Source organism: Scomber japonicus, chromosome 2 (genome assembly GCF_027409825.1).
Source record: "Scomber japonicus isolate fScoJap1 chromosome 2, fScoJap1.pri, whole genome shotgun sequence".
NCBI lineage: Eukaryota > Metazoa > Chordata > Actinopteri > Scombriformes > Scombridae > Scomber > Scomber japonicus.
Window position 1 is genome coordinate 17174731 of NC_070579.1, and position 26132 is coordinate 17200862.

The following is a 26132-nucleotide window of genomic DNA, read 5'->3' on the forward strand; positions in this document are numbered from 1 at the left end:
TACTGAAAGAGCTGCAAATTGTGTACTAGGTGGTAGCAGCGGGCTGCACAGAAGGCTCATTTCATCAGCTTTTGACCTTGAAGTCAGATATTATTGTTTAAATGGAGTGTAATGAAGCATAACAGCTTTATGGGTTCTTACGAGCATCATATGGGTATAAAGCAGTCAGAGCTACAAGAAATATTCACATGTTTTTAATAACAGTTCATTTTAGCATGATTTATGAAGTTGATATAATAAAAACAGCACATACATAAAACTAATGACCTTACGGTAGGTCTAACTACTTTTGACTAAGACAGGAGAATGAGACCTTAGTATTGGCTAAGGAGATAAACATGTAACTGTGCCACATGGCTGGTGGATGGCTAAGTAAGAAAGTTATTCCACTGGTTGTAGCCTTCAATCAGTGAGTAAAAGTCCAAAGTGCCTCCTATTTTGTCATAATCATACTCCACAAGCTTATTGTTCCCACTGCTTTTTTACAGCATGGCCCCAGCACTTCTTCTGCACTTGAAACTAAATTGTGAAAACTGAATCTAAAATGATATCGTTAACTTTCATACATTCAATTATAACCTCATTTAATTTCAAGCTATTCCATTGTCAATCTTGTTCCATTTTTTATTTGAAACAGTGTCGCACAGATTGTACTACTGAATACAATCTAAAAAATAATATATTGATTTCAACAAATATTCATCAAATCCATTTTTTAGTTTGATGGTTCCAGGATGTATTCAAATTTGCAATTCTGATCCAATCTCTGTGGACTCTAATCTCTCTTTCCAGTGGCCAATGTTGGCCAAGCAGCTGTTATATGATGCACAAGCATGATAATTTAATTTGCAAATGTATGTATGTAATAGATAGTGTGTGTGTGTGTGTGTGTTTTTGTGTATGTGGTCAAAAATAACTACAATTTCACATTAAGTGAAGCTTGCACCTGTCCAAAGTGTGACAAGGACACTCTTACTTATGAGCCATGAAATAGCATGCATCACATTCATGAGCTTAAGTAGTAGAAAAGAAAATAGTCAAATGTCCTATTGATCCACATTCTTACCATCAGGACTGATTGTATGCCCACGAAACAATTAAAAAGTGAAAAGCTTCAAAATGCTGAATTCTAAAAAATGCAACCATATCTGATCTTAATTTGCAGACATTTTTTAGAGGTTAATTTAAGTCAAGTTTGGCTTCCACAGGGAAAGCAGATTACGATTCAGGTTTTTATTCAGTTTGAAAAGGGATCAAAAATGTATTGTCAAAAATGCATTGTAGTCCTGTTTTTACATATAGGAAGCAGGATCAAAATTGGTACATTGTTACACAGATTATGTGTTTGTATCCTCAGGCAAACACAGAAGAGCCTCCAGAAAAGGGAAGCACATCAAATAATGTCAATACTATTTATCTATTTTGCACAAAATAATGATATTATATGTATAAACTGCCAGAACAGAGGCACTACTATTGAAGCTATAATGAGGACAGCGGTATAAATCAAACAATGTGTCTTCAGGCCAGCTTTAGAGGGGGTGAGGCCATCTAGAAATATGTCCTGCCAAACTTATGAGTGGAATACTGAGAAGATCAAAAGCTTCTTTCTTGTTCATAATGTACTGCTGAAGCGGTAAATTAGCCAGTGCCTGAACCCAAGGCATGCGTGAAACCAGCAGCACACGCCAGCCTGGTCACAGTAGGAGGGGCATCTCTGTGTGTGTGTGTGTGTGTGTGTGTGTGTGTGTGTGTGTGTGTGTCGGGGCGTTCAGGACAAAGGTTGGCAGAGGCAGGGTCTGATAAATCACATGATTCTCAACAGACCGACCACTTCCTTCATATCCCTTCTCTATGGCTTTGATCTAATCTGAGTGAAGTAGTGATGGATAAGTGTGGGCAAGGTAGCACCTCACACATGTGCTGTCTTTGACGTAATTAGCATTAGTACAATAATAGTTGTAGGTTGTGGATGGTAACCTACCTGCTGTCTTCTGACAGAACTGGTGGATCTGTGTTGAGGGGACTTTTCCTCTGGTCTGGGACCTGAGGCCTGGTCAGGGTTAGAGCTAGACCTTTGAGTTGGGGCATCCACCTGCTCTGACACCAAAGCCTGTAAGAAATGAGATAGCAAGAAATGAGATGAGACTAATTTCCCCACTGATATAATGCTACCATAAGCATGCTGGTTTTTGTTTTTTTTGACAAGATCACAGATATATGCAACTGTGAACCAAATCTACCTTCGGGTACAAATAAAGTTACCCTACCTTACCTTTCACAAACTTGTGGGTAATCTAGCAGAATCACTGACAATTGACAAACTCTGTAAAACTTGACTCTGAATAATTTTAAAATAAAGCATACTGTACTGATGGCAAATGAGAGCATTCCTGAAAGTTTTTGCCAATTACACAGTAGTAGAGAACACAGTAGTAGAGTAGCACAGATACTGACTCTTGTACTGTCAACATTTGATTTTCATAAGCAGCAGTCAACAACCCGATGTGTTATGTGGCAGTGGGACAGCCATCTTCAAGCTCCAGCTTTGTGTTATCAGGGACTGTGTATTAATCAGTGTCTACTAGTAAAGTGTGTAGCAGCATCTGCACACCTCAGCACACAGTGGGGACCACCCAAACAATGTCACTGTCACAGTTTTGCGGCTGTTGTTATACACACACACACACACACACACACACACACACACACACACACACACACACACACACACACGCAGACAAATACAGAAACTATAGCTAGAAAAGGACATGTATAACTTTGTATAAGCTTAATTGATGGTTCATTACTCTTGACATTAACACTCCCCCACATACCTTTTGTCTCTACCAGCTTACTGCATTCACACTTTCTTTTCTTAAATCCTTAATAAAAAGGTGTGAAAGAAATTTAAAAAACAGCAACATCTGCTGTTGTCAACAACACTTCTACTTGACGGTATACTGTTTTTCAAAAAAAAAACAACATACAGACGTATACAAAAATAATCACTCTCAATCTTCACTTATTACCCACTAGAAGTCTTTAGTATTATTTTGAGGTGTTTGGTACGTTTCTGGACATCAACGGTTGGGCAGTGGGTGTATTCAATAACAGTATGCATGGTGTGAGGTTGGGATTGGTAGTGTAGCAACCAGGTTACAATACTGTCTCCGTCTCTCTCCTCTGCTCCGCTCTGCTCTCTGTCTCTGTGACATGGATGTATAAAGAGCTGCAGGTCTGTGTGTCTGCTTGACCAAGGGTTGGGCTGAGCTACACAGACACACACAGAGCAGAGAGGCCACAGAGGACAGGAGGACTGCATTCCCACAAAATCCGGTAATGCAGCACCTTCCCGCAGAGTTGTGCATAGGTGAGGAGGTTTATTTGTGCTTTGTTCTCCCCAGTGCTGCTCGCTCTCTCCATTCACTCTCTAACTCGCTTGACCACCGCTGCTCTCGCTCTGCTCTGGTCAAGTCGCAGAGGAAGGGCCAACTTTGAATGCCGCGTTTACAAACGGCAACCAACAAATCTTGCATAGTGTATGTTTAACATGTCCAATCCAAGTCTTTTGACAAACAGAGGCCTTCACAACTGTGTTTTACTGGGAGGCCAGGTAGTGAAGAAAAGTGCACAGGGTGTCATCACCTTTTTTCCAACGAACCTTGATTGCATTATCAGAAACCTGGCATCTGGGCGTGACCTTGTTAACTGCCAGGGTAATCAACTTTAACCAAAGGGGAGGAGAGGGGATGATAAATTATTAGTGAGGAAGATTTTGTTCATGTTTTATTAAATTGGCCTGTCAAAGGGGGTTGGTCAAATTATCTGGGGCCTCGTTTATTGGAGGCCAGCCATATTGGCGCATCTGTTACAATTATTTATAATTTCCAGGCAGTCAGGAGGACGGACTGGGTTTTTCGGCATCAGCCACATAAAGCAATTTAGAAATTAACTGATGTGGGAGTGTCTGAGTTTTTCCTCCTCTCACAATCTCTCTCATCCACATACTGATTTTCATCCAGCAAAAAAAAAACAAAAAACAGAAAAACAGAGAAACAGTAAGACGGTAAAGGAGCAAAGATGCGGAAGAGGAAAAAATAAACATATACCAAGCAGCTTAGTGAAAGCAATGGATTGAGAGAGCATGGGATTGAACGAGGAGAAGAGAGCATGCAGGTGCAGTGAGAAAAAGAGAGCAAGAGATTGGGGGGAAGCTGAGGGAAGGAGGGAAAAAAAGAGAAAAAGCCGGTCTTGGTAATTACTGAACACGATTAGGTTCTTGGGGGAACTTGTCTGGCACTGGCGGCCCTCGCTGGTGAGGATGCGGCAGGCAGGACCATATGGAGGGAGGCTTGTGATTGTGCTCCCTGAAGCTCGTGACCCGTCTGCTGCCGAGCCCTTGAGCTGAATGTGAAATGAGACTTGCCAGGCCTAATGTTCTACACATGCACCATTTATGCCACAAAACAAATCTGATCACTGTTAATTATGGAACAGCTATAATCAGGAGGGGCCCCCCGCCACACATACACACACAGCTACATGCAAATACATACTCACACAATCACATTCACACACATCTGTGGAGCGACAGGATTTTTGAAAGTGATTGGAAAGGCTTCAGATGTAAAGGCTAGAAGGTGCATGACCCCCACCAGGCCAGGTGCACTTTGTATTCAAGTTGGTGATTCTTCAAAGAATGTGTGTGTGCATATATGTATGAGTGTGTCTGTTAACTGGTAGTGCAGTAGAGAGGGACTTTACAGAAGGACAGTGCACAGTGAGTAGGATGTAGGGTGCGTGTATGTTTTTGTGTGCGTGTGTGTGTGTGTACACAGCCCTGAGTCCTCCCACACAGTCTGTTTGACCCGAGTGTGTATGTGCTTGAACAAGTGCATGTATCTGCAGCAGCACATGGCTGTGCTTCATTAATGAGGCGAGCTGTGCTACACAGAGGTTCTCATCTAATGAGAGCAGTTGAGCTGGTAAAACACACCACTGGAGTCCATGTCATTAGTATGTCTCTGGCCGTGGACATGGCTCAGCTCCAAACACACACTCATACACAAACTTGTGTTGACAACAGTATTTACTGATAACACACAGCATATACAAAATAGCCTAAGTCATAATGCATTTATCAGACCATAATTTTTTAAGACTTATTTGAATTTATAACGTCTACACAATGATGTATCTAAAAGTGGCATATGTAAATAAAAACATACAACAATTTAAAAAATACTCTGAGGGAGATTTTGACAGCTGAAGGAGCTGAAGGAGTCGGGCTCCTGATGGTAAACAACTGAGGGAGCATCCGGAGTCAAAACAAGACAAAACGTACAGACTTCCGTAACATTATTCTGGTCTTCAGCAGAGAAAACGAAGATTATTCTTAATCAAGATAAAAATCATACATAAGCATGCCCCTTCACAACTGCAATTTCCTCTATTCTTAAAGTATACTATTTTAAGGTGCACAAAAAGGTCACAGGCATTAAAAATTTCAGTTTTATACAGTACATAAAAATACACAAGAGAACCCTCTGGCTTATATGATTCTGTTTGTTGAGCTCTTGGTTGAAAAATTAATTTCCATGTTTCTTTGTAGCATTATGGTTCACTTGATGGTTGCTATTAATGATGATGATGATCAAAAGAAGCACCTCACCTAAGTCAAACAAAATCCAGCAAAACTGTGGGTGTATTTGTGCATGTGTGTGTGTGCGTGCGTGTGTGTGTAACTAGCACTTTAATTATACATCTAAAAGCATTTAGATTGGCTAACATAAATAACAAGCCAGAAGCAGATGTTAAAAACCTTCTCAACAAGCTAAGGGAGAAGCACCATGTGGGCTACTTTCAAATTATTAAAAAAAGGGAAAAAAAGAGCCTAGCCACCATGGGAAAATGTTGCTTACATGCTTCAAAGTTCAGGGACTACCAATATTCAGGTGCTTAAAATCTATGCAAATGTGAATGTAGCACTGTTTTGGAAGTGCAGGTGCATTCTTCCCTTCTTTATGGAAATCCTTTGTTTCTGAATAAAGTGACTTGGCCATAATACAAGGTCAGATTTATGTATCTATGAGTATGTATATATTTAAGAACGTGAGAAGTGTACATTAAAAAAAGTTCAGTTACCATTTTACAGAAAACTATGCTGCGCCCTCTCACATTTTGATGAAACTTTTCTGGAGTGGATGAACATGCCCAATCTCCCCTTTCCAATGCTGATGAGAGAATAACCATTGCTTTGAATGACTGCCCACACAATTAACAGCTTACCACTCATTTACTGTGGTGAAGCTTCCAGAAAGCCTGAGGTCTACTATAGATTCTAATGTTGGTCTTTAATCACCGCACAGCTCTGACAGTAGCCAAACACTAAACTGCTATAAATACAATGATGCAGTTAGGGAGATGGTTGTAAATGATTAAATGTTTCTAGCTACTTTTGTAGCCATTAATGAGGGATCTTCCCTGCCTCTAGATTATGATGGTGACAGCCAACCCAGTCCTCCTCAATCTGGCAGTTTATTCTGACTGTACATATCTCATTGTTCGGGGGGGTCAGTCAGGTGTCTGATGATCGGCCAGGACCTACAGCTAGTAGATCAGGGCATGAGACTCTCTCCAGCCTGATTTAATGAAGATATCTCACTGTTTTTAGTGCACAAACACACACACAAAATACAGCGAACTCATGGAAAATAGAGAGCAAATAGTGCTGAAACAACTTGTCGATGTGTTAACTGACAATATGATGATCAATTAATTGCTTATGTTATTTATGAAGCAGACACTTAACACACTGGTTCTAGCGTCTCTAGCGTTAATATTTTGGACTGTTTGTATTGTCAGACATTTAATACACTAAACAATAATTATAAAAATAATAATCAAAGAATAAATATTGTGTGAAATTACAGCCCTACAAACATGTTTTTTCTACGTAGAGCTGAAACAAATGACAAAATGCAATATTAATTTCTTAACTTAACACTGACTTTGTTAGTTACGCAATATAGTAGATGACAGTATCTGACAAGAAACAGGGCATGATTGCCATTAACTGACAGCTAGGTAGAACTGTTTGGTTACAATAGAATAGACATTGTTCATATTTAAACCTTTATAAAGCTTGCTGTAAAGAGTTAACTTGGCATAAGACAGGAGAAAACAGACAGTCAATCTTGGTGCACAGCATGGAAGTATAACACACAATGGGTGTTATTCCTCTCACCCACCCGCCTTCTCTACTACCCCCCTCCCCCCCCTCCCCCAAAACCACTGCGGGAGGGGTGTTCAAAGCCGTAGCTCTGGTCCATATTCAAATAAGCACTGCGTCTCCCCTCTGTGCTCCCATTGCGATCAGCACTTTGATCACCTCCAATGGTAACTTCCACCAAAACATTTAAAATTAAAATCAAATCTGCCTTAACAACCTGAGCATTAGAATTTAACAGGTGTTCGGGAGGAAGTTGTTACAGAATTTGCGATTATGTGCTCGAATACACACACCTTTAGTCCAACACGCTTCACGCGGATACGCACATACACACATATGCACAACCTGTCAGTGAAATTACAGAGTGGGAAACAGAAAGCCCTCCTGACTGAGTGCTATACCTTGGGATACCTGATCTGTTCACTTTGATGTCAGTGGGTAAGACAGTTAAAGAAACAAATCAGCCAGATAGAAGCTACATGTGTTCAGTAAACAAAAGTTATTATTAATTCTTTGCATAGGTTATATATGAAATATTTCTGTAATAGCATCTCAGCCCTGAAAAAGTGTGATTTGTTTTGTAAGTCTGACCTGGATGGGGAAGAGACTCGGGGTTGGGTGCATTATCAGTTGGATAAACCACGTACACACACACACACACACACAGATACATACATACAGACACAGGCATTAATATAGTAAATGCACGTATGCATGCATGTATACCCACACTACACACACACACAGTACTAACTGCATCTCCTCTAAATTTAGTATTAATTACTAGGGGAACACTGCAGTACTGTATTTAATTACTGACTAAATGATCCATTTATACTTCACCGCTGGTTAAATTAACAGGGTTAAGTGAGACAGGGCGATTGTAACTCACTTAACATTTGAGCTGATATCTTTTAACTTCCACAGTCTAGGGGCAGCACTGTCAGAAAATATCAACCAATCAGATTAAACAATTACCGTCTGTAGAGGCAAAAAAAATGACTCAAGTGCTGAAAAAATATTATTATCTCCCCCAGCATCGGCTTCAGAATTGTTTTATCTGTAAGAGGCCTAGTGGACACAGTTTAAACTGAAGTGAAAGACACCAGTAGATTAAGATACTATAATAACAAGTGAAGGGCCCTACAGTAGTGATGGGATTGACTGATGTGGCTCAAGAGTACAAGATGTAGATAAGTCTTTGACACTGTGTGGTCCAAAAACCTATCACCATATCATTAGGACTTGTTAAAAGCCACTTAAATTGTGGCTGCAGCAATCATTTTAGACTAAGCCCTCTATCTCCTTGGGGTGACAGTTCAAAGGTAGCGAGCTAAGCCAAACCCCCGCTGACTAACAGATGTAGAACTGTAACTCCTACATCATCTTCCAAGACTTCAAGACATTAGTGGGTTTCAATTAATCTCTTCTCTCCACCTCTTATCTGTCTTTGCAATCTGACCGGGCATTTCAAAAAGGACTTCCAGGTACTTGGGTGGGAGGACAGAAAGATAAAGTAAGCACCTCAAAGGGCGCATGTGTGTCCAGGAGGACTGAGCGTGAGAGAAGATCAGATAGCTGGCATGAAAGACAGTGGTGCTAAGAGAGATGGACAGATCAAGGGTGAACTAGAGTGAAATCAAGAGAGTGATTCTTATATAAAGACTAACACCACAGGCCATGCTGGAGCTTGTCAGTTATTGCTATGCCTACTAATCCACCTACAAACTGCCATATCTTTACCTTGGGACAATTAGACACTAGCAAAGTGATTGACAGGAGTTTCATAATGTATTTATTTAGAAAAAAACATTGATATATTATACAGAGCATCACACTCAGCCATATTTTGTTGCACATACCCACTCAAATGCATCTCAAAGTTCAAAAACCTCTGCAGCACAACAGACCACTTCTTAATTTGGAGCTTCAGTGTACTTAATAAACTAGAATGACAGAGGGTCTTGAAAGGAGAGTATGGTCACGAATGGGAAAGTTGCTTACCTTAAAGTTGGTTTGTCGGTTGGGTGAGGGGTACAGGACCTGAGGAGTCTGCTGCTGCTGCTGCTGTAGTTGTATTTGCTCCTGCTGCTGTTGTAGCTGGGCCTGGAGTTGCAGGACTTGCTGGTCTTTCTGAGCCAGCTGGCTGCTGAGATCCTGGTGACTCTGACGGAGCTTGGCCTCACTTGACATGAGGGCCTGGTAGCACTGACTCAACTCGTTGTGCAGCTGTCAACAAACACAAATAAGACAGAAAGGTTGGGAAAGCAGGAGGAGGGCAAGAGGGGAGGTGGAGAAGCAGAGGAATGGGTCAAGTCAACCAGAGATGAGATGTCAAATTGAGGATGATGAGACAAAAAACACTCATTATACTTGGTGACATAGAGACTGACATAAGCTTGTTGATATTTTCTTATTTCAAAAGTAATAGGTTAGATATATGCTAATACTGTCTAATGTTAGGATTCCACTGGGCACGGCTCATTGACATTGGAAACATGAAGTTACAGAGCCACGGCTGGTGGAAGCCATTAGTATGAAGGTAAAGAAAAAATGACAGAATAAAAAGAGGACAAAGAAGACTATAATATCAGGTGGGTCAAAAGAACGCCACTTAACGCATATTATATGTTTCCAGTTATAGTGTAGTGTTGTGTATGAAAAAGCAGTACAGTCATCGAACTGAGAGATGGTAGGTAGAAAACTGATTCACAGTAACAGGATATGGGGAGAGAAGTCATTCTCTTCGGCAAGTCAAATAATTGTAGGTTACAGCTAGCTTGGAAATAAATGACCACAGCGGGTGAGGCCTGAGTGGAGTGAAACAAGGTGGTTATAATAATGACGACTTTGAGGTTTGGCATGTGTGCATATGTGTACCCTCTGATAGGAGGTGGTGTCAGCAGTATGTGACTCTTCTTGGTTCCTCAGAACTTTCTGCGTGTCTAGGTTGAGTCCTTCCAGTTGCTTGATCAGATGACTCTGCTCAGCAGCATGCTCTGTACTCTGTCTGTACAGGGTCTGCACTTCTGTAAACTCACAACTGCAGACACACACAAGCAACATGTTATTTAAAGCTAGACTATTTAAATTAAAATATTTTAGATCAATACACAATAGAGCTGTATTGCTTTTCTTTTCATTAAAACACTGAAATAACATGTTCAGTTTTTTTTGTATCTAATTGATATAAATGCAAAGAATCTGTAATGATGAAGAAAGAAATTGAAAATTAAGGTGTGAGGTACCCAGAACTTGTATTAATTCAGGTTAATGATTCCTATTATACAAATAATACCAGATTTGAATTAAGTGCATATTTAATTTCTATTACATGTAAACAGAACCACACTTTCTTATTCAAGTGAATGGAAAGGTGTGTCCAAACATTTCACTGGTACTGTATATTTGTAATACTTGTAACATATGACAATATTATAGTAAACCATTTGTGTGCCATGGAATTACCACAAAGTGCTCCTCTAACTTATAAGGACATCTTTAATCACCCAGCTAAAACCTTAAGAACGGTCTCTAGCTTCAGTGTGACTGACATGTCAGAGTGCCTCTGGCATTAAAACAGAAAAGTAGTTAAAAAAGGTTGAGATTACCACTAAGGCTCCTACGGTTCTCACAGTTTTATCATATCGACTAAAGCTTAGCCAAAGCCTGCTCAGTTTCCCTTTTCTCCCTCTTTTAAAGCACATCCACTATGCAGGGCTTATCAAGTGGCTTTAGGTGAGCCAGAGTGGAAGAGATCGGTGTCACCCCCAAGCCTCATGGCATAGAGAGCAATATACCTACTTTTGCACACACTAACCCGTGTGAGGTGAGGTGTATGTATGTGCCCACACACGACAGACACACAGTTCCTTAAAACAATACGATTAACCCAAAATATCACATATTACATTTTGGTTGTTACAAGAAAGAAAACACTAAGGTGTATGTGTCAGGTAATACTTTTACAGTTTGTAGGGCTCACCGAAGTTGATTAAGTTGACTGTCTTTTGTTGCCACCTCTCTTTCCTTGGTAGAAAGCTCGGCTGCCAGGCTGCAACTGTGGCTCTGCAATCTTGTCAACTCCTGCCAGGCATTGTGCAGCTCTTCCTCCAGATCCTGGTACCGCAGAATAATAATACATTTGAGGCACTTTCAGAAAAATAAAAGGAATAATGTAACACATAATGGGGCTTTTTACAATACATTCCACCAGAAAAAATCAAAAAGAAGTACTGACACTGATAATGACCCAGGATCATTTCATGCGGATTTACACTTTAGCTGCTACAGGTTTACTACATATTTTGTGCACTTCAATCTTATACTAAGAAATATGTATTATTAGCCTTTTTACCTAAGAATTGTGATTGTTTTATGTCAATATCTCCACTATTGTTGCACTGTTTTCTTGGACTAGTCCATGATCCATTGCATACCATTGAGATTAAGTTTATCACGGCATTTCATTTGGTAATGTGGCACAGTGTATATATTGACATCGATCAACCTCAAGCTGTTACTGTCTGTCCACACAGGACACATTTCAGCCATGATTTTCAGCTGTCTGTCTCACGCACGTCTGTCTGATGAAACATTCCGTTTTAATCGATACAGCAGTCAAGGCAGGCTGTGTAATGGCTCACACTTTATACTTAATATGACTGCAACTTTCAACATCTTTTATGCTTCAAGTCCATTTTCTTTCAATTTACTATGTAACTGCATTGTTTTAGACTATGAGCACTGTCTTAGTGCTTCTGAATGCACAGCAGTGCTGTGACTGAACATATTCAGTGAAAACACTGACGGACAACTACAGCTGCTGCTATTGTGCTGCTTTCGCATTGCAGCAGGTGTAGACAAGGTGTTAATGACAGCTTTTCCTTAATAATTATTGCATGGCATCAAATACACAAATGGGTTTCCAAACCTATACAATTATGTTTCACAGGGCCAGAATGAATTGTCAATTGCCCCCCCCCCAAAATCTGTTTAAGTTACGGAAATATAATAACTACGCAGCAGTGTACCTTGTCTACTATACGCTGGAATAAATGAAAAATTCCTGGACAAATCTTTGCAATGTCAAACTAATTGGCATGATATATCCCTGCACAACCCACATTCTCCATCTTTCAAATATACAAAAAGCGAGGAACATGTGAAATGTCTTAGTCTGTGATGGATGTGCATAGAGTAGTTGCTGGGCTCCATCCCGTCCAAGTATAATTACTGTGCAGCTGTAACTTATTCAAGACTTTCTGTCCATCTCCATTTGAAAAGGGTAGTAATCTCTTTCATAACAATTTGTCTGTAGGGGAGGGGGAGAATGTGAGGTTCTTCGGCTCCTCCTGTGTCCTGAGACTCTAGTATTGGCACGCAGTTAACAGGTGGTGGTAAAAGACTGTTATCTAAGGGCTGTCGCTGTCTAGTCACTGTTTTCTCATGCCCGCATAGATGGAGCTTACCTACTTATTGAAAAGCCTGTGACCCCACTTGGCGTGGGAAGAATGGATCTATAATGATCAATCTCAAGCAATGAGCAGATTCTTTAAAATAAGTGCTTGGTAAATGGTAAATGGGCTGCATTCATATCGCAATCTATTCCGATCAATCAAAGCTCATTACACTACATGTCAACATTCATTGCCCAACACATTCAGAGACTGCAGAGGCTGCCATGCAATGTGCCAACCTGGTCATAAGGAGGACTTTCTAATACTCATTCACACACAATGGGAGCAATTTGGGATTCAGTATTTTGTCCAAGGACACTTTGACGTGTAAACTGGAGGTGCCAGGGATCGAACCACCGATCTTCCGATTAGTGGATGACCTGCTCTACCTGCTGAGGCCCAGCTGCCCCAACTAGCATATGGAGGGAATGAATGAAAGCAAACATACAACTACCTCTCACTCATGCATTCACTCATGCAAATGACTTCACACAAAGTTTTTTGAGTCTTCAGTTGGGTTGAAGGGGGCAGGGGCCTTCTTGATAATCAACTCAAATCATATTTTATTCAAACCAAGGAAGATCTGTCGCCCCTGTGTTAAAACATGTTTTTTCCTTTCTTTAAACATAGTCCCTGCATATTTAAACTGAGCTTTGCTACAAAGATTTTTTTATATTCACATGCTGTGCAGGAAAGGGTGAGAAGGATCAGAGATTTCAAGGTGTGCAGAAGAGAAGGAAAAACTAGAGGACAGGGCCCATCCTGTACGACTTTGTGTGGGGGTGTGTGGGGTGGGTGGTTGTGTGTGTGTGTGTGTGTGTGTGTGTGTGTGTGTGTGTGTGTCTGCATGGAATTGTCCTCCTGTTCATACCTTGACTCTGGCCTGAGCAACATCCCTCTGGTCTCGTTGGCTGTTGGCCTGCCTCTCTTTCTCCTCCAGGTCAGCTCGCAGGGTGACGCAGCGGGAAGTTAATCCTTCTTTCTCCTCCTCTAGAGCCTGCACCACCTGCCGCTCCTCCTCCTCTTTCCTCCTACACTCTGTCTTCATTTCCTGAATAAGAGAGGTGTGTTGGAAGGAGGAGAGTCGGGGGTCAGGAGGGCCAAGTAAACAACGGTGACGAAAGGAGAGAAAAAGAAAAAGACGTTATTCAAACTGAGAAAATGAAAAAAGAAAGACATAGAGATACAAAAAGAAAAGCAACCCATGGGGTTGAGGCAGAAATGAATATGTAAACTGGCTTTGCTGTGGGAGGTGCCTGCATGAGCCGTTGATTGGCCAAGGTCACCTGTGCTGTAGGACTGGGCCCACGTGGCCAGATGTGGGCTGGTGTGGACCAAGCAGTGCAGGAAGAGCTGGGCTCATGCAGGTACAGGGGCCAGTCTGTCGGCTTTAATGGCAAGCTCCTAATGAGAATGGTGCTTGCTGCAAGACCCATTAGACTCAACCTAGGTCTCCTTTGATGCTGTCCCCCACGATTTCTCACCACGAGACCTCACCAAGACTGTGTAAGGACCATTCCTTTATCAATTAATCATAGCCGGGTCCCATCTAAGCATAATTAGGAGGAAGCCACACCATCACAAGCACACTTTTCACTTTCCCCCACTGAAGGAGTCATTAAGTATTAATCTGCAAGTTAACAACCTGCTTTCCTTTCTCTGTCTCTCTCACTCTCTCACACACACACACACACTCACACTCACACTCACACACACACACACACACACACACACACACACACACACACACACACTCTCTCTCTCTCTTTCTCTTTCCAGCTGTTAAGTATTCTCTGTTGTCAGTACCAAGAAAGAAATCTAAAAGCCAAAAGAGCGAGGGTGAAAAGCGAGAGGAAGGAGACACAAAGACACAGAGATTGTGTTCAAGAGGACTGAGCAATCTTCTTTCTCTTCTAAATGATTCAAACGCCTGTGGCTATAGCCACTTGGGACTTGTCGTGCTCAGTGCCACACAGAAAAGAGACTTTGGGAATCTGAGGCCCAGACTGCCACAGAAAATATGTGCTACCAACCTTAATTTCTTGACTCTTATTGACCAGTTCTTCATGCAGTGCTGTCAGCTCCCTCTTCATTAAGGCGCTGTCTTCATCCACTGTTGTCCTCTTCTTTACCAAGTTATTAATCTCCTGCTGCTGCCCTGTCACTTTCTGTAGCAGACAGTAAGACAGAGTCACACAGATAGAGAGAAAGAAAAATGCAGAAAAAGAGAGAGCCACAGGTCACATTATGCACACATCCTAAGGTGAGCAGCAAAGACTATGGCTGACCCCTCCCACCCCGGCTCAGACATAACCTTTATAAAATGCTCCATCCAGACACGATGGTAAGGTCTGTCAAGACCAAAACCTCACGCCACAAGAACATTTACTTTCCATCTGCAACATCAACAAGCCGGGACCCCCACAGAGACAGAATCTATCCCACCCATGGACATCACATCTTTTAATAATGTAAACCCCCATAATCTTACATTTACACATATGTGATCTTTCATCTAACATATTATTATTATTGTTATTGTTATTAATATTATTATTATTGCACACTGTATATAGTTTGCTCCTGTTCAATATTTTTTTAAACCTGTAGCAGCTCATCTCATTTAAAATATATTTTACTTTTTTTATTCTTCTTTGTTTAATATTATTTAGGATTACTTAATTTTGTGTACGTTTTATGACTGATATGCACAACAACACAAAGTAAAACTTCTTGTATGTGCAAACCGACCTGCCAATAAACCGGATTCTGCTTCTGATTGTTAAGCTTCAGAAACATCAAATCAGAAATATGGTCTGGATAGTGTCCTGAACATTGACTGAATACCATAAAACCCAGTCTAATTAAAGCATTAAAACCTGACTGCCTGTAACTATATCCATAAATACTAAAAAGAAGACGTGTTAAATATAAAAAAGAACCGTGATTATCTTTTTACCCTTGACACAATTATGTAGCCTCAGACAGCAACCATTGAAACTCAACTATTAAGATGTAACTGAATAAATCAAGTGAGTCAGAAAACATCCTAAAGATCCATGATGGCCAATTTGATGATTTTCAAGGTTCACTAAACTGAGGACCAGCAGAAATGATACAATGAATTTAATGACCACCCACTTCTGATGCTGGTATATGTTCACTTCATGTTTTTTGGCAGCCTTTGTGGCCTTAGTAGGAGGAGGCTGGCCTCTTAACACTGCATCAGCTGGGGTTTGGCATTGGTTGATAATCCACAACCTTCTGTGGGTACACCCTCCTCTCAAATAACACTGTGCTCTGGGATGCATTTAATTGCCATGTTGAGGGAAATCGCTCAAATATATCCAGATAGTGGATTTAGCGTTCCTCACTACTCGCTAGCTCGCCGTGCTAAGAACAGAGGGGCTTTAATAGAGATTTATACTGGAGAGCAGGAAATAAATTCAAACGTTGATAATGAGGTAGGCAAGAACAATTTGAACCCCAGTAGTGCTCAATTGATAGAAGAGGAAAAAAGGGGGGTTCCGCCAAGTTAAGAGGTCTAGGACAGAAAGATTAGCATTTGAAAATTCCCAGTACAGTTCAAAAATGAAAGCTAATTATGGTACAAAAATGGAAAGGAGTAGTGAGGGAAAGTTAAAGAGGTAGACTGAAAAAAGAAAAGGAAGAAAAAAAAACATCAAAGTTGGAGAGCAGATACATTAGGAGAAGTGTAAGATCCTTTGTGGACTCAGCAGACCATCACATCTCCAATTAATCACTATTTGGGTATGTATGGCTCAAGACTAGATGAGATGATGACTGTCAGAGGGCCAGTATGACACAGCACTGAGAGCAGTGCTAATAAGGAGATCCTCAAACAGCCTGTTTCATGTGTCTGAAAACAGTGGGTATCAACTTTTTTTCACATGAGGAGCTAAAGTCAACCTGTTGCCTGTTAAATGTCAAAGCTGTTATATGGACCAGGGATAGTTTTCTTTAAGGAGACAGCTCTGATAATGACCAACAGTTTCATTACTACAGTTTAAAGAGGAGGAGATTACTTAGGATTCACATAAATATAGAGCACTGCAAGTAAGAAAGACAGTGTTGTAAGTACACTACGGCCTTTTGCTGGGCGCCAGTAAACTTTATAGCTTATTAATATTTCAGAGGATTGGTTTGCAAGTCTGAGACAGGCACAGTCTAAGGCACAATTGGTAAAGTTTTGGTTAAAAATGTGTGTGCACTAATCTGATTAGCTATTATCTATCTACCAATCATTGGTTAAGGCTACTAATACCAGCTACTAATTCAGATTAATTTAATAAATAAAAGTTTAAATTCCTAATAACCTTGTTGAAATCCTGCTGCCTTGACTCAGATTAAATCACATTTATCTTTTTTGAGTGGAACCTTCCTATCGGGAAAGTCTGGCTCTGATACCAAAATAAAAAGGAAACTTCTCTCCTAAATTTTCAAGCTTCCTCTTTTATCATGTTTAATCCTTTTGGAATATGGAGTATAACACATTTCCATGAAAATAGTGCAACAGCTGGCCTGAAATAAAGGCCACAGATGCTTTTTATGTATATGCCCACCGTAATATTGCTAAGAAAAGGTGGTGTATTATAAATTTGTAGTGACATTAATCCAACTACAGCACAGTAGTTACAGTAAAAATATTACTATAACCCATTCAATAACGAATTTCTACCAAGTGGTTCAACTTAATACTTTTGTGTCTAAAGTTCTTATCTTACTAAATCTTTTTGGTATTTTCCTCTCATATGGTGTAGGAGCCTCTTTTCCAATTCTTTGTTGCACTGTCAATGCAGTCCTATCCAAAGGTTAAACCAATTAATTTTGTTTTCAAGGTTTGCTGTCATGGGTCCTCATGCATCAGTCAGACTTAAACACCGGCTGAGGCAAAAATGTTTTTTGTAATATACACCCACATCCAGAAGCCCACACCCACAGCTATGCTATGGAAAATATGCCTTTTGGGATAGTTTGTAAGCATCTGTGTGAAATCTATAAAAACTTAAGTCCCTTTCCCTAACTATAGACCCAATTCAAAGTTTGACTTGTACTCACATATAATGTATATCCTAATTATGAGCTACTGTGTACAGTGTTAAGATGTCTGAGGAGGGTGATGTAAAAACACACTGGCAAGCTGATGACTCCATTACGGCCATTCTCATTAGGAATGAACACAATTCTGTACAAGGGACGTTAATGAAGGATACTGACAGATGCTTCAGTGAAGGGATGATGATGATTTGGAGTCAATTTCATTAGTGATGTCATTATCGTTAGCCATCATACCATCAAGAAATATTACTCATGGGGCGATGAAAAGAAAGCAGGTAACACAGAGTAAAGGGTTGTGGCTAAAAATACTCAAAGAATTTGCTGGCAATATTTTTTTTCGAATAAACACTAGTCTGTAATGACAACTTAGAAAAGGCATAGACCCTATTTAAGTGTGACTTGCATACTAAAAAAATAAAACAAATTTAGGGGGGGAAAACACTAAGAAAAATTCACCCTGGAAAAGTGGTGAATGTGGTCAGGAAAAGTCAATGAGAATTGCCCTCCTGCTGGACCCATCATCAAAGTGTTGAGGACACTTAACTCTTAGATGCTTCACTGCAGCTGATCACTGGCCCAACATCAGAAGATTTATACATTTGTTAGATTTGTAAACATAACCAATTTGAGGAGCAGAATTATTTATGAAAATAATCTAATTAGAAATTTAATCTTGTTTTTCTCAAACTTTCTAGTGCATACAAATAGCAGCCTTTGTCAAATCAATTTTCTAGACTTGACTGAATAGCCTTCTTCCATTAATGTGTCTGAGGTCTAAGAGACATTCGCTAAACACACACGTTTTAGACTATTAAACCAAACCGTACCGTACCTGTTCCATCTCCTGTATCTTGTAATCTTTGGACTGGAGGATCTCCAACACTTTCCTGTCCTTAATCTCAGCTCTGTGCTTCTCACTAGAAGAAAGAGTTAAGAATAGGCAAGTGTTCATAAAAAACAACGTATATCCTTAAACAAGCAGATATCATGTTTATTAAGTTTATTTAATATTTTATTACTTAAATATTTTATTACTTTGAATCACAGTGGAAGTACATTAAATGAAGAGACAGTAGGCAGTAGCTTCACAACTATTGCAGTGTGATGTCAAACACAGGGCACAAAATTAGCACCAGCCACATGCTGGTCAAATATGTAAGTGGCTGGTACAATGAAATCTATTGAGTGGCTGGTCAAATTTAAACATTCATTAGCCATTTGGCTGATGGACAAAAAGTTAATTTTACACCCTGGTCAATACAATCATCAATTACACCTGCAGCAATTACATTTGTTTGTGCATTTGCTGTATTTCCTAAATAAAAGCAACAATGTTCCACAACTCAGATTACCAGTGGTGTACCACAAGGATCAATTTTAGGTCCAATTTTATTTTCAATCTAGATGCTTTCACTTGGCCAAATCATCCAATGTCTCTTTTCATTTTCTACGCAGATGACACAAAGATATACCTTCCCCCGGGGACCTGGTGTCCCTAAAAAGCCTAGCTGGTGTTATTAATTGTTAGAAATCATATAGTTCAGTCCCCCCAAATCCTCAGTGTCACTGAGAGTGTCCTTGGTTCCTTTTCTGGTAATCTAAAGCCTGCTGCCAGAAATTTGGGAATACTAATTGATTAAGATTTAAGCTTTGAACCACAGATTATAACTGAAACAATGCTCTCACACTCTGACCTCGCAATTTAGAGTTGATTTTAAGATTTTACTGATCACCTTTAAAGCATATCAGGTTGTACATAACAGAAATGTTCCCCCCATATGAGCCAGTCCGAAGCCTTAGGGCGCTTTCACATCAGCAGTTGGTGCGCACTAAACAGTCCATTCGGACCAAAAGCTCTTAGTTCAGTTCGTTTTCGTTGGTGTGAAAGCATCAATCGCACTCAGGTGCCCACTAAATCAAGCGGGCCGAGACCTCCAAAAAGAAGTGGTCTTGATTCCCCACCAAATACCGACCTACCAGAAGATGAGGGAGCGTTAATCGGGCCAATTTTGATTTGTTTGATTCGGACCACACCACAGTCTGTATGCTACATAGTAACAATTTTACTGCCTGGTACGGACCAAATAATCGAACTAGTGGTGTGAAAGCGCCCTTTGGTCCACAAATGGGGCCTTTCTGGCTATTTCAAAGTTGAGGCCTAGTGACTGTACTTCAGGACCCCTCGCCACTGTAATGACTTGTCTAAGGACATAAAGCATACAGAATCAGTGACTTTTCTTATTTCCAAAACTCATTTTTATAGGCTTGCTTTTATGTGATGTTGTCTTTTTATTGCTTCTATTATTATTTTTATTTATATTTGCTTTTTTAACTTTTTGTTTTGTATCGTCTTTTCTGTTACTGTAACTCTTTTTACAAACACTGTTCTTAAAAAGGGTGCTATATAAATAGTTATTACCATCATCATCATCATCGTCATCGTCACCATCATTATTATTGTGAAGACTATACTGTAAGAAAGGTATATATATATACTAAATGAAAACAGAAAACAACTATAACTACTATACTAATCTGCTAGGGACCCAACTCTTTCTAGCCTGCTAGCACATCTTTTATCATATGAACTTTTAGGGAGAAAAAAAAACAGAGCCTCAATTGGGGACCTGTTTGTTTCAACTGTTTAGGCCACCAGGGGCCACCCATTCCCTCTACTCATCACTTGCTCCTTCTACACCTCCCATCTTCGAGGCCTTTCCTCTCGTCTCTTTGCCTCTTCTGATCAGCCCCATCCCCTGGTAGACACTGAAATAAGTATCTGGTGTCCCCGGAGGAGCTGGAACGCAGGCTGGCCTAGCTACATCTCCTTGTATATTGGGCTGTGTTCACCATGTCCTGAGCAACCAACCAATCACTCTACAAGATCCTCACAGGAAAGGGAGGGTGGGGTGAATGGTAGTTCCCAGTGGGCACCAGCGCTTGACTGGAGTCGACACAATTACCATGTCAATATCCTCCAGCGCATCAGGTGATACAATACACATACACTCTCCGGGTGCATGTTCCCCCACCAGTCTCAGCGGATCAACATACTTTGATGGGTTTCCTATGGGGCTATAAAGGAACTGAAGAGAGTATGTAGAAGGAATGAGAGGCACAGGTACTGAGGAAGTCTCTGTATGCTGCTGCACTGTATTTTACCCCTATTAAGGGTCTACTAACAACTGACAGACAGCAAAAAGTATGTGATATGCACCCATGGTAGGCAAAACATAATTCTGTACTGTATCCCCTAAGAAAGATTTTAAAAAACTACACTATTGAATAAGGTTTTACATACATTTCAATAGCAGCTGAATCATATGCAAGTAGAAAAAGACAATGCAGTGATGCCAGAAGCAAAGACAATTTAAAGTCAAACATTTTTTTGCTATTAGGGAGGAATATATGTAATTTATCCAACTGTGTGTCGTCAGGGAAAAAAATGAACCTCTGTTCTTTTCTGAAATTTCCCATGCCACTGTTTTTGGTGTAGCTTAGCCACCCTGCAAAAGAGGTCATATTCAATCTCACAATTTATCCGATAAAGACAAGTATTTGGCAGGAGTGTTTCAACTGTCCAGAATGGGATCGGTGGAGGAAGAGTGTTTTCATTAAAAGGGTTTCCATGGTTGAACTGCTAAACCGGGGATAAGAAGGCTTAAATCAGCATCTGCACCAGATTCCGTCGTAACCCCAGAAGAATGGCCAAGGTGCCTTAAACACCCCTTGAACGACTTTCACACATATTTCTTTTCACTTGTGAGATAAAGGAATTTTCAGCTGTTGAGCTTCTCAGGTAGCAATTTGAAAGATGAATCTACTCACCGCTCAACTACCAAACTGACAGCCTGGGTCAGGTCTGGATTTGCCACTTGCAGGCGTTTCCATAGGGACCAAACGAACTCCTTGTCTGCCTGTGAAAACACAGGATTCAGTCAGTCAACAGCTGTTATTCTTAATTGAGATAAATAGTTTTTGATAATTGTGTCTCAATATGCAACAAGGCCTGCAAGGACAGCGGTAACACATGTCAGCTTTTCTCACTCAAAAACAAAAAATTAAACAGGATGCCATTAGCATACGGGAGAAGGGATAGTCAATCAATAATTTAAACATCTTGTACAAAATAGTTTTTGATCTGGCCTGCCTCAATCATGAGCCGCTCTTAATAGGATTCTCCATCGCTGAGATGTGACCTTCGACTCAAGGGGAGCAAGCATTGACACTTGTCATTATGCACTATTTATGACTGGGGAGAGCTGGGATCCAAATCAAAACACAGCAGTCGAGCTTGCATTTTCTTTATTAATCAATTGCTCTCCAGATATGTTTTCCACTACAGCTCCAAAGTAACTAGCCCCAAAGAAACTCAAAACTGATGACAGAGAGAGTCATCTTCAAGTAGAAAAACCCAGCCAGCCCCTGACACATTTCCAATTCAAATTGTCTAGCTGGTTTTTCAAACATTTTTAAGCTACATTACATTTAATGAGGGACATCTAAAAACTACATTTTCTGACATTAAAAGACAGAATTATACCAAATCGACTTAATATAAAATTATCTGATAAATTATGTTCACATCATCATAAGATAAAAGTCATCCCTCCCACTGGAATCTACTGGTCTCCAATTAGTACATGAATTTTAACCCCCTTTTCAAAAGTGTCTAATCAATTATTTACCAAAATGGCAGAAGCAGACCTTGATAAGACCATGAACTGAACATATAAAGTGGAAGGACTGTAGATCTCTGTCTCTGTATGCATCTGTGTGTAAAAGTGTGTGTGTGTGTGTGTGTGTGTGTGCGTGTGTGTGTGTGTATACAGAGTGGGAGCCGGGTAGAGATCTCACCAAAACAGCCCTGCAATGCAGCTAACAACGAAAATTAAGCAGCAATGGTTTATTTGAAACAGGTGGTCTCCCTCTGCCTGGCCTTTGGCTGCCATTAGCCGTTATACAGACAAGTGTTCAGTCAGAACCCTCATCAAGAGCTTTCCTCTGCAGTATATGTACTTAAAGATGCACTGAATGTGTGTTTGATGATGGCTGAATTATTCATTTTTAATCTAGACATTGAAATACCATGGGCTAAACATACCAAAGAGAGCCACTGGAATCCAGCCACGTATTAATAAAATTAGTATGGTCTAGTAGGAACATTTGCTGGCCGATAGATGAGCCTCTTTGTAGTTAATGGCTGTCCTGAAGAACATCTTGCCAGAGACTTAAGACATCAATAGTATTCAAATGCCACTATTTAAATGGTACACTACACAACTAAAGGTCCCTATTAGATAGACAGAATCTCTGATGTTCTTCTCCAGATAAGACCACCAAGGACGGTTTCCATGGTAGTTCAATGTAAAGCAGAAGGAGTAGTCCAAAGTGAACAAAGTGTCACAGGCAAACTAGTAGCAGTATAATGTAGTTAATGAAATGCGTTATAAAGAGGCATTTAAATGTTGGTCTTAGAGAGTAAAGTTCACCTATTTTCAAGTAAAAATGTCTCTATAACAAAAGGTAAACTATTAATAAATAACACTGTCATAAAAATGTAATGTAGGGAATTTTCAGTAATGTGGGAATATTTTCATCAAGATTTAGAGTGATATGCAACTTTTAGGAGAAAAAAAAACCTAATCATACACTGCACCAACACTGGAAACAAATAAAATAACATTAAAACATTTATTCTCTTTGTTACAAATACTTTGTAGCAATTTGTTTTTGCATCTGCAAGTAATGAAGGAGTACTTAAAAAGAGTATAAAACTTATGGAGGCCACTTTTATAGCCTTGATTCAAATGTACATTACTGTATTAGACAGAAATAAAACTGATGTGCATGTGTTTCATGAAGTCTATGAATTTTATCTGTCAAATCAATAAAGGTTTTTGTGTGGTAAATTGCATACTGTGTGTGTATACATGGCTTTGATACAGGTTTGTACAGATGCCTTGTGGAGTTTACAAATGATAGTGCAAAACTTATTTTTCTGAGTGAAGTCTAAAAAGTTCACTTCAAAAGTTAAACTGAACTTAATACACAGGATAAGTAAGGCAACAGACACACACGTGGTTACAGCCAACAGCACCACCACAAATGTTCTTGCTCCATTTGTTAGGTGGTATGTAATAGTCTAATAAAAACCCAAAAGTCACACATCATCTGCTTGAACCCCACAGCTGTCTACCTACCTGTATAGCAAGGTACTGTGTGGATATGCAAAGTGAGGAATGCTGGGATCAGTTCACATGTTATTAGGCACCACCTGGTGGTGAGTATGCAAGGACACCCTCCCTCAATCACTGACTCACCAAGTGAGGATGAAAGCTTCTCAAATGTGCTCATGAGCACATTGTGGCTGTGTATTTGTTCTTATTTTAACACGTAGAAAAATGGGGGCTCAGTTTATTCAAATACACTGTGGAAGCAGATATTTGTTGCAGACTATTCACTTGTCTTGCTGACCATTTAAATTAAAGGTGATATGGTTATTTACTGACGTATGCAGCAAAGCAGTACTCATAATGAAAATGCTCTTTGTGCAAGAAATCATAACAAACTCAATGTGCATTTCGATTTAAATTGACAAGTTCTCGACATAAAAATGTAAACTGTAATCACAAATGAATGTCTTTAAAAGCTGAAAAAGCTGATTAATGAACAATACTTTATAGTATGCATTGTTATGTCCCCCCCAAAATCCCTCTCGACATTTTTTGAATGACATAACAGGAACTCAGGTGAGTCACAGGTCTTACTCTAGTCGACATGGAAAATAATGTTCATTTTAATGAGTAGAAGAAGTTGTTAATATAATAAAGTGGGTTATTATCTATTGTCTGGCAGAAATGACAAATTAGGTTTTTTTTTTAAAAAGAGGAGGTTTAGGGTAAGATAGAGAGAGAGAGCGAAAAGAAATTGCACAAAGCATGAACTCCAGAATAAGAGGTACTGAGAAAAACAAAAAGAACATGCAGTCAGAAAATATATACACACTCTGTCCTTGAAAATAAATGATTAAGGATCTTTCTCTCTTCCTTTTTTTAACATGACAATAATCAACATCAGGTTCATGAAAAGGTACTTCTGGCCAAAAGCAAACATATATGACAAATGTCCATGTAATCATAAGTAAAAAATTACAAAATTCATCCTCAGTCCTGCATACTGTAAGTCTTATGTTTACATCTCGCTTCACAGAGATAGAATTGTGCTGGGACACATATTAGCAACATCTTAAAACTAAAGACTTTACATAATGAACTAACAGTTAACATGATGAGTGGTCAATTCAGTTATTAATGAGCACATGACTAAACGTTTTCAAGTTCTTCCTCCTGTAGACTTTTATTATCTTTAGGCAACCTAACTAATTAGTTTAACTCTTAGCCGTTTGTGTTGCATGCATTATTTTAACATAATAATTTCTAGAGGTAGCAGGTAGCACAATGCAGCATCTCATCTAGAAGCACACATTAATACATACTTGACATTGCATCAACTCCTCTGATAAACTCGTCACATGCTCCTCCAACAAAAGGATGCGGGAGTTGTCTTTGGAGGACATTGTGGAGCTGTGGAGAAAGCAAAACATAGTAAACAAATGCCGTAAGTTTGATAAAAGAAAGAACACTTGTAGCATTACTTGTTGATAGTTATAGTTGTTGATGGTTATTATACAGTAAGTTAGGGTATTTGCCATTAAAGCCTGTTCACCAGGAAAGTTAAGTGTCTTTGGCACAAATAAAACTCGCAGCATAAGACAAACAATCTCAATAGACGCTGAACAGCTTGTCTCTTACCTGTTTAGATAACTTGCTAACTAGCACCTTTAAAACACTAGTGCTGCCTTTGCTAAGCAATGCCGTTGCTAACTTAGTCACCTAACAACGGCAGCGCCTTTCACAACCGACTGGAAAAGTGTGCATTGCAGCGTTTTCTACACAACCAAAACAACCTTTTCTCGGCGAATAACACCGTTGTCAATAACTACAGAGACGCTCTTCCTGCTTTCTTCCTGCTTTCAAACAAGCCCGCTGTTTTCCGTTTCTGACCCTACCGCCCGTAGCGTAACAGTCGTACAGTCATTTCACGACGGTTACAGTTGACTTACGGCATCAAGATGATCCAGGGATGAAGTGGTCCTCAAAGCAACACAAGGACTTTTCTTTCTTTCTTTCTTCCTCCCTTCCTCCCTCCCTTCCTTCCTTTCTTTCGTTATTTCTGTCTGTCTGTCTTTCTTTCGTTCTTTCATTCTTTCTTACTTTTTTTCTTTTAATTATTTTAAACATAAATAAACATGGGACAATTAAAAAAATATTATAAAAGTAAAACAACAGCCTCACACA

At 39.8% G+C, this 26132-nt stretch overlaps 1 protein-coding gene across 1 annotated transcript in view; it reads right to left on the reverse strand.

Moving 5' to 3' along the window:
- cntln (centlein, centrosomal protein) overlaps positions 1-25351 on the reverse strand; it is an 83321-nt gene extending 57970 nt beyond the window's left edge. Inside the window, exons 1-9 of the mRNA XM_053330923.1 lie at positions 25271-25351; positions 21601-21689; positions 18605-18689; positions 14727-14861; positions 13565-13744; positions 11220-11353; positions 10115-10277; positions 9239-9463; positions 1985-2113 (exon numbers count right to left, since the gene is read on the reverse strand). Coding sequence (XP_053186898.1) covers positions 1985-2113; positions 9239-9463; positions 10115-10277; positions 11220-11353; positions 13565-13744; positions 14727-14861; positions 18605-18689; positions 21601-21689; positions 25271-25351 — 1221 coding nt within the window. The remainder of the gene's footprint in view (positions 1-1984; positions 2114-9238; positions 9464-10114; positions 10278-11219; positions 11354-13564; positions 13745-14726; positions 14862-18604; positions 18690-21600; positions 21690-25270) is intronic.
- Between the last annotated feature and the right edge of the window lie 781 nt (positions 25352-26132).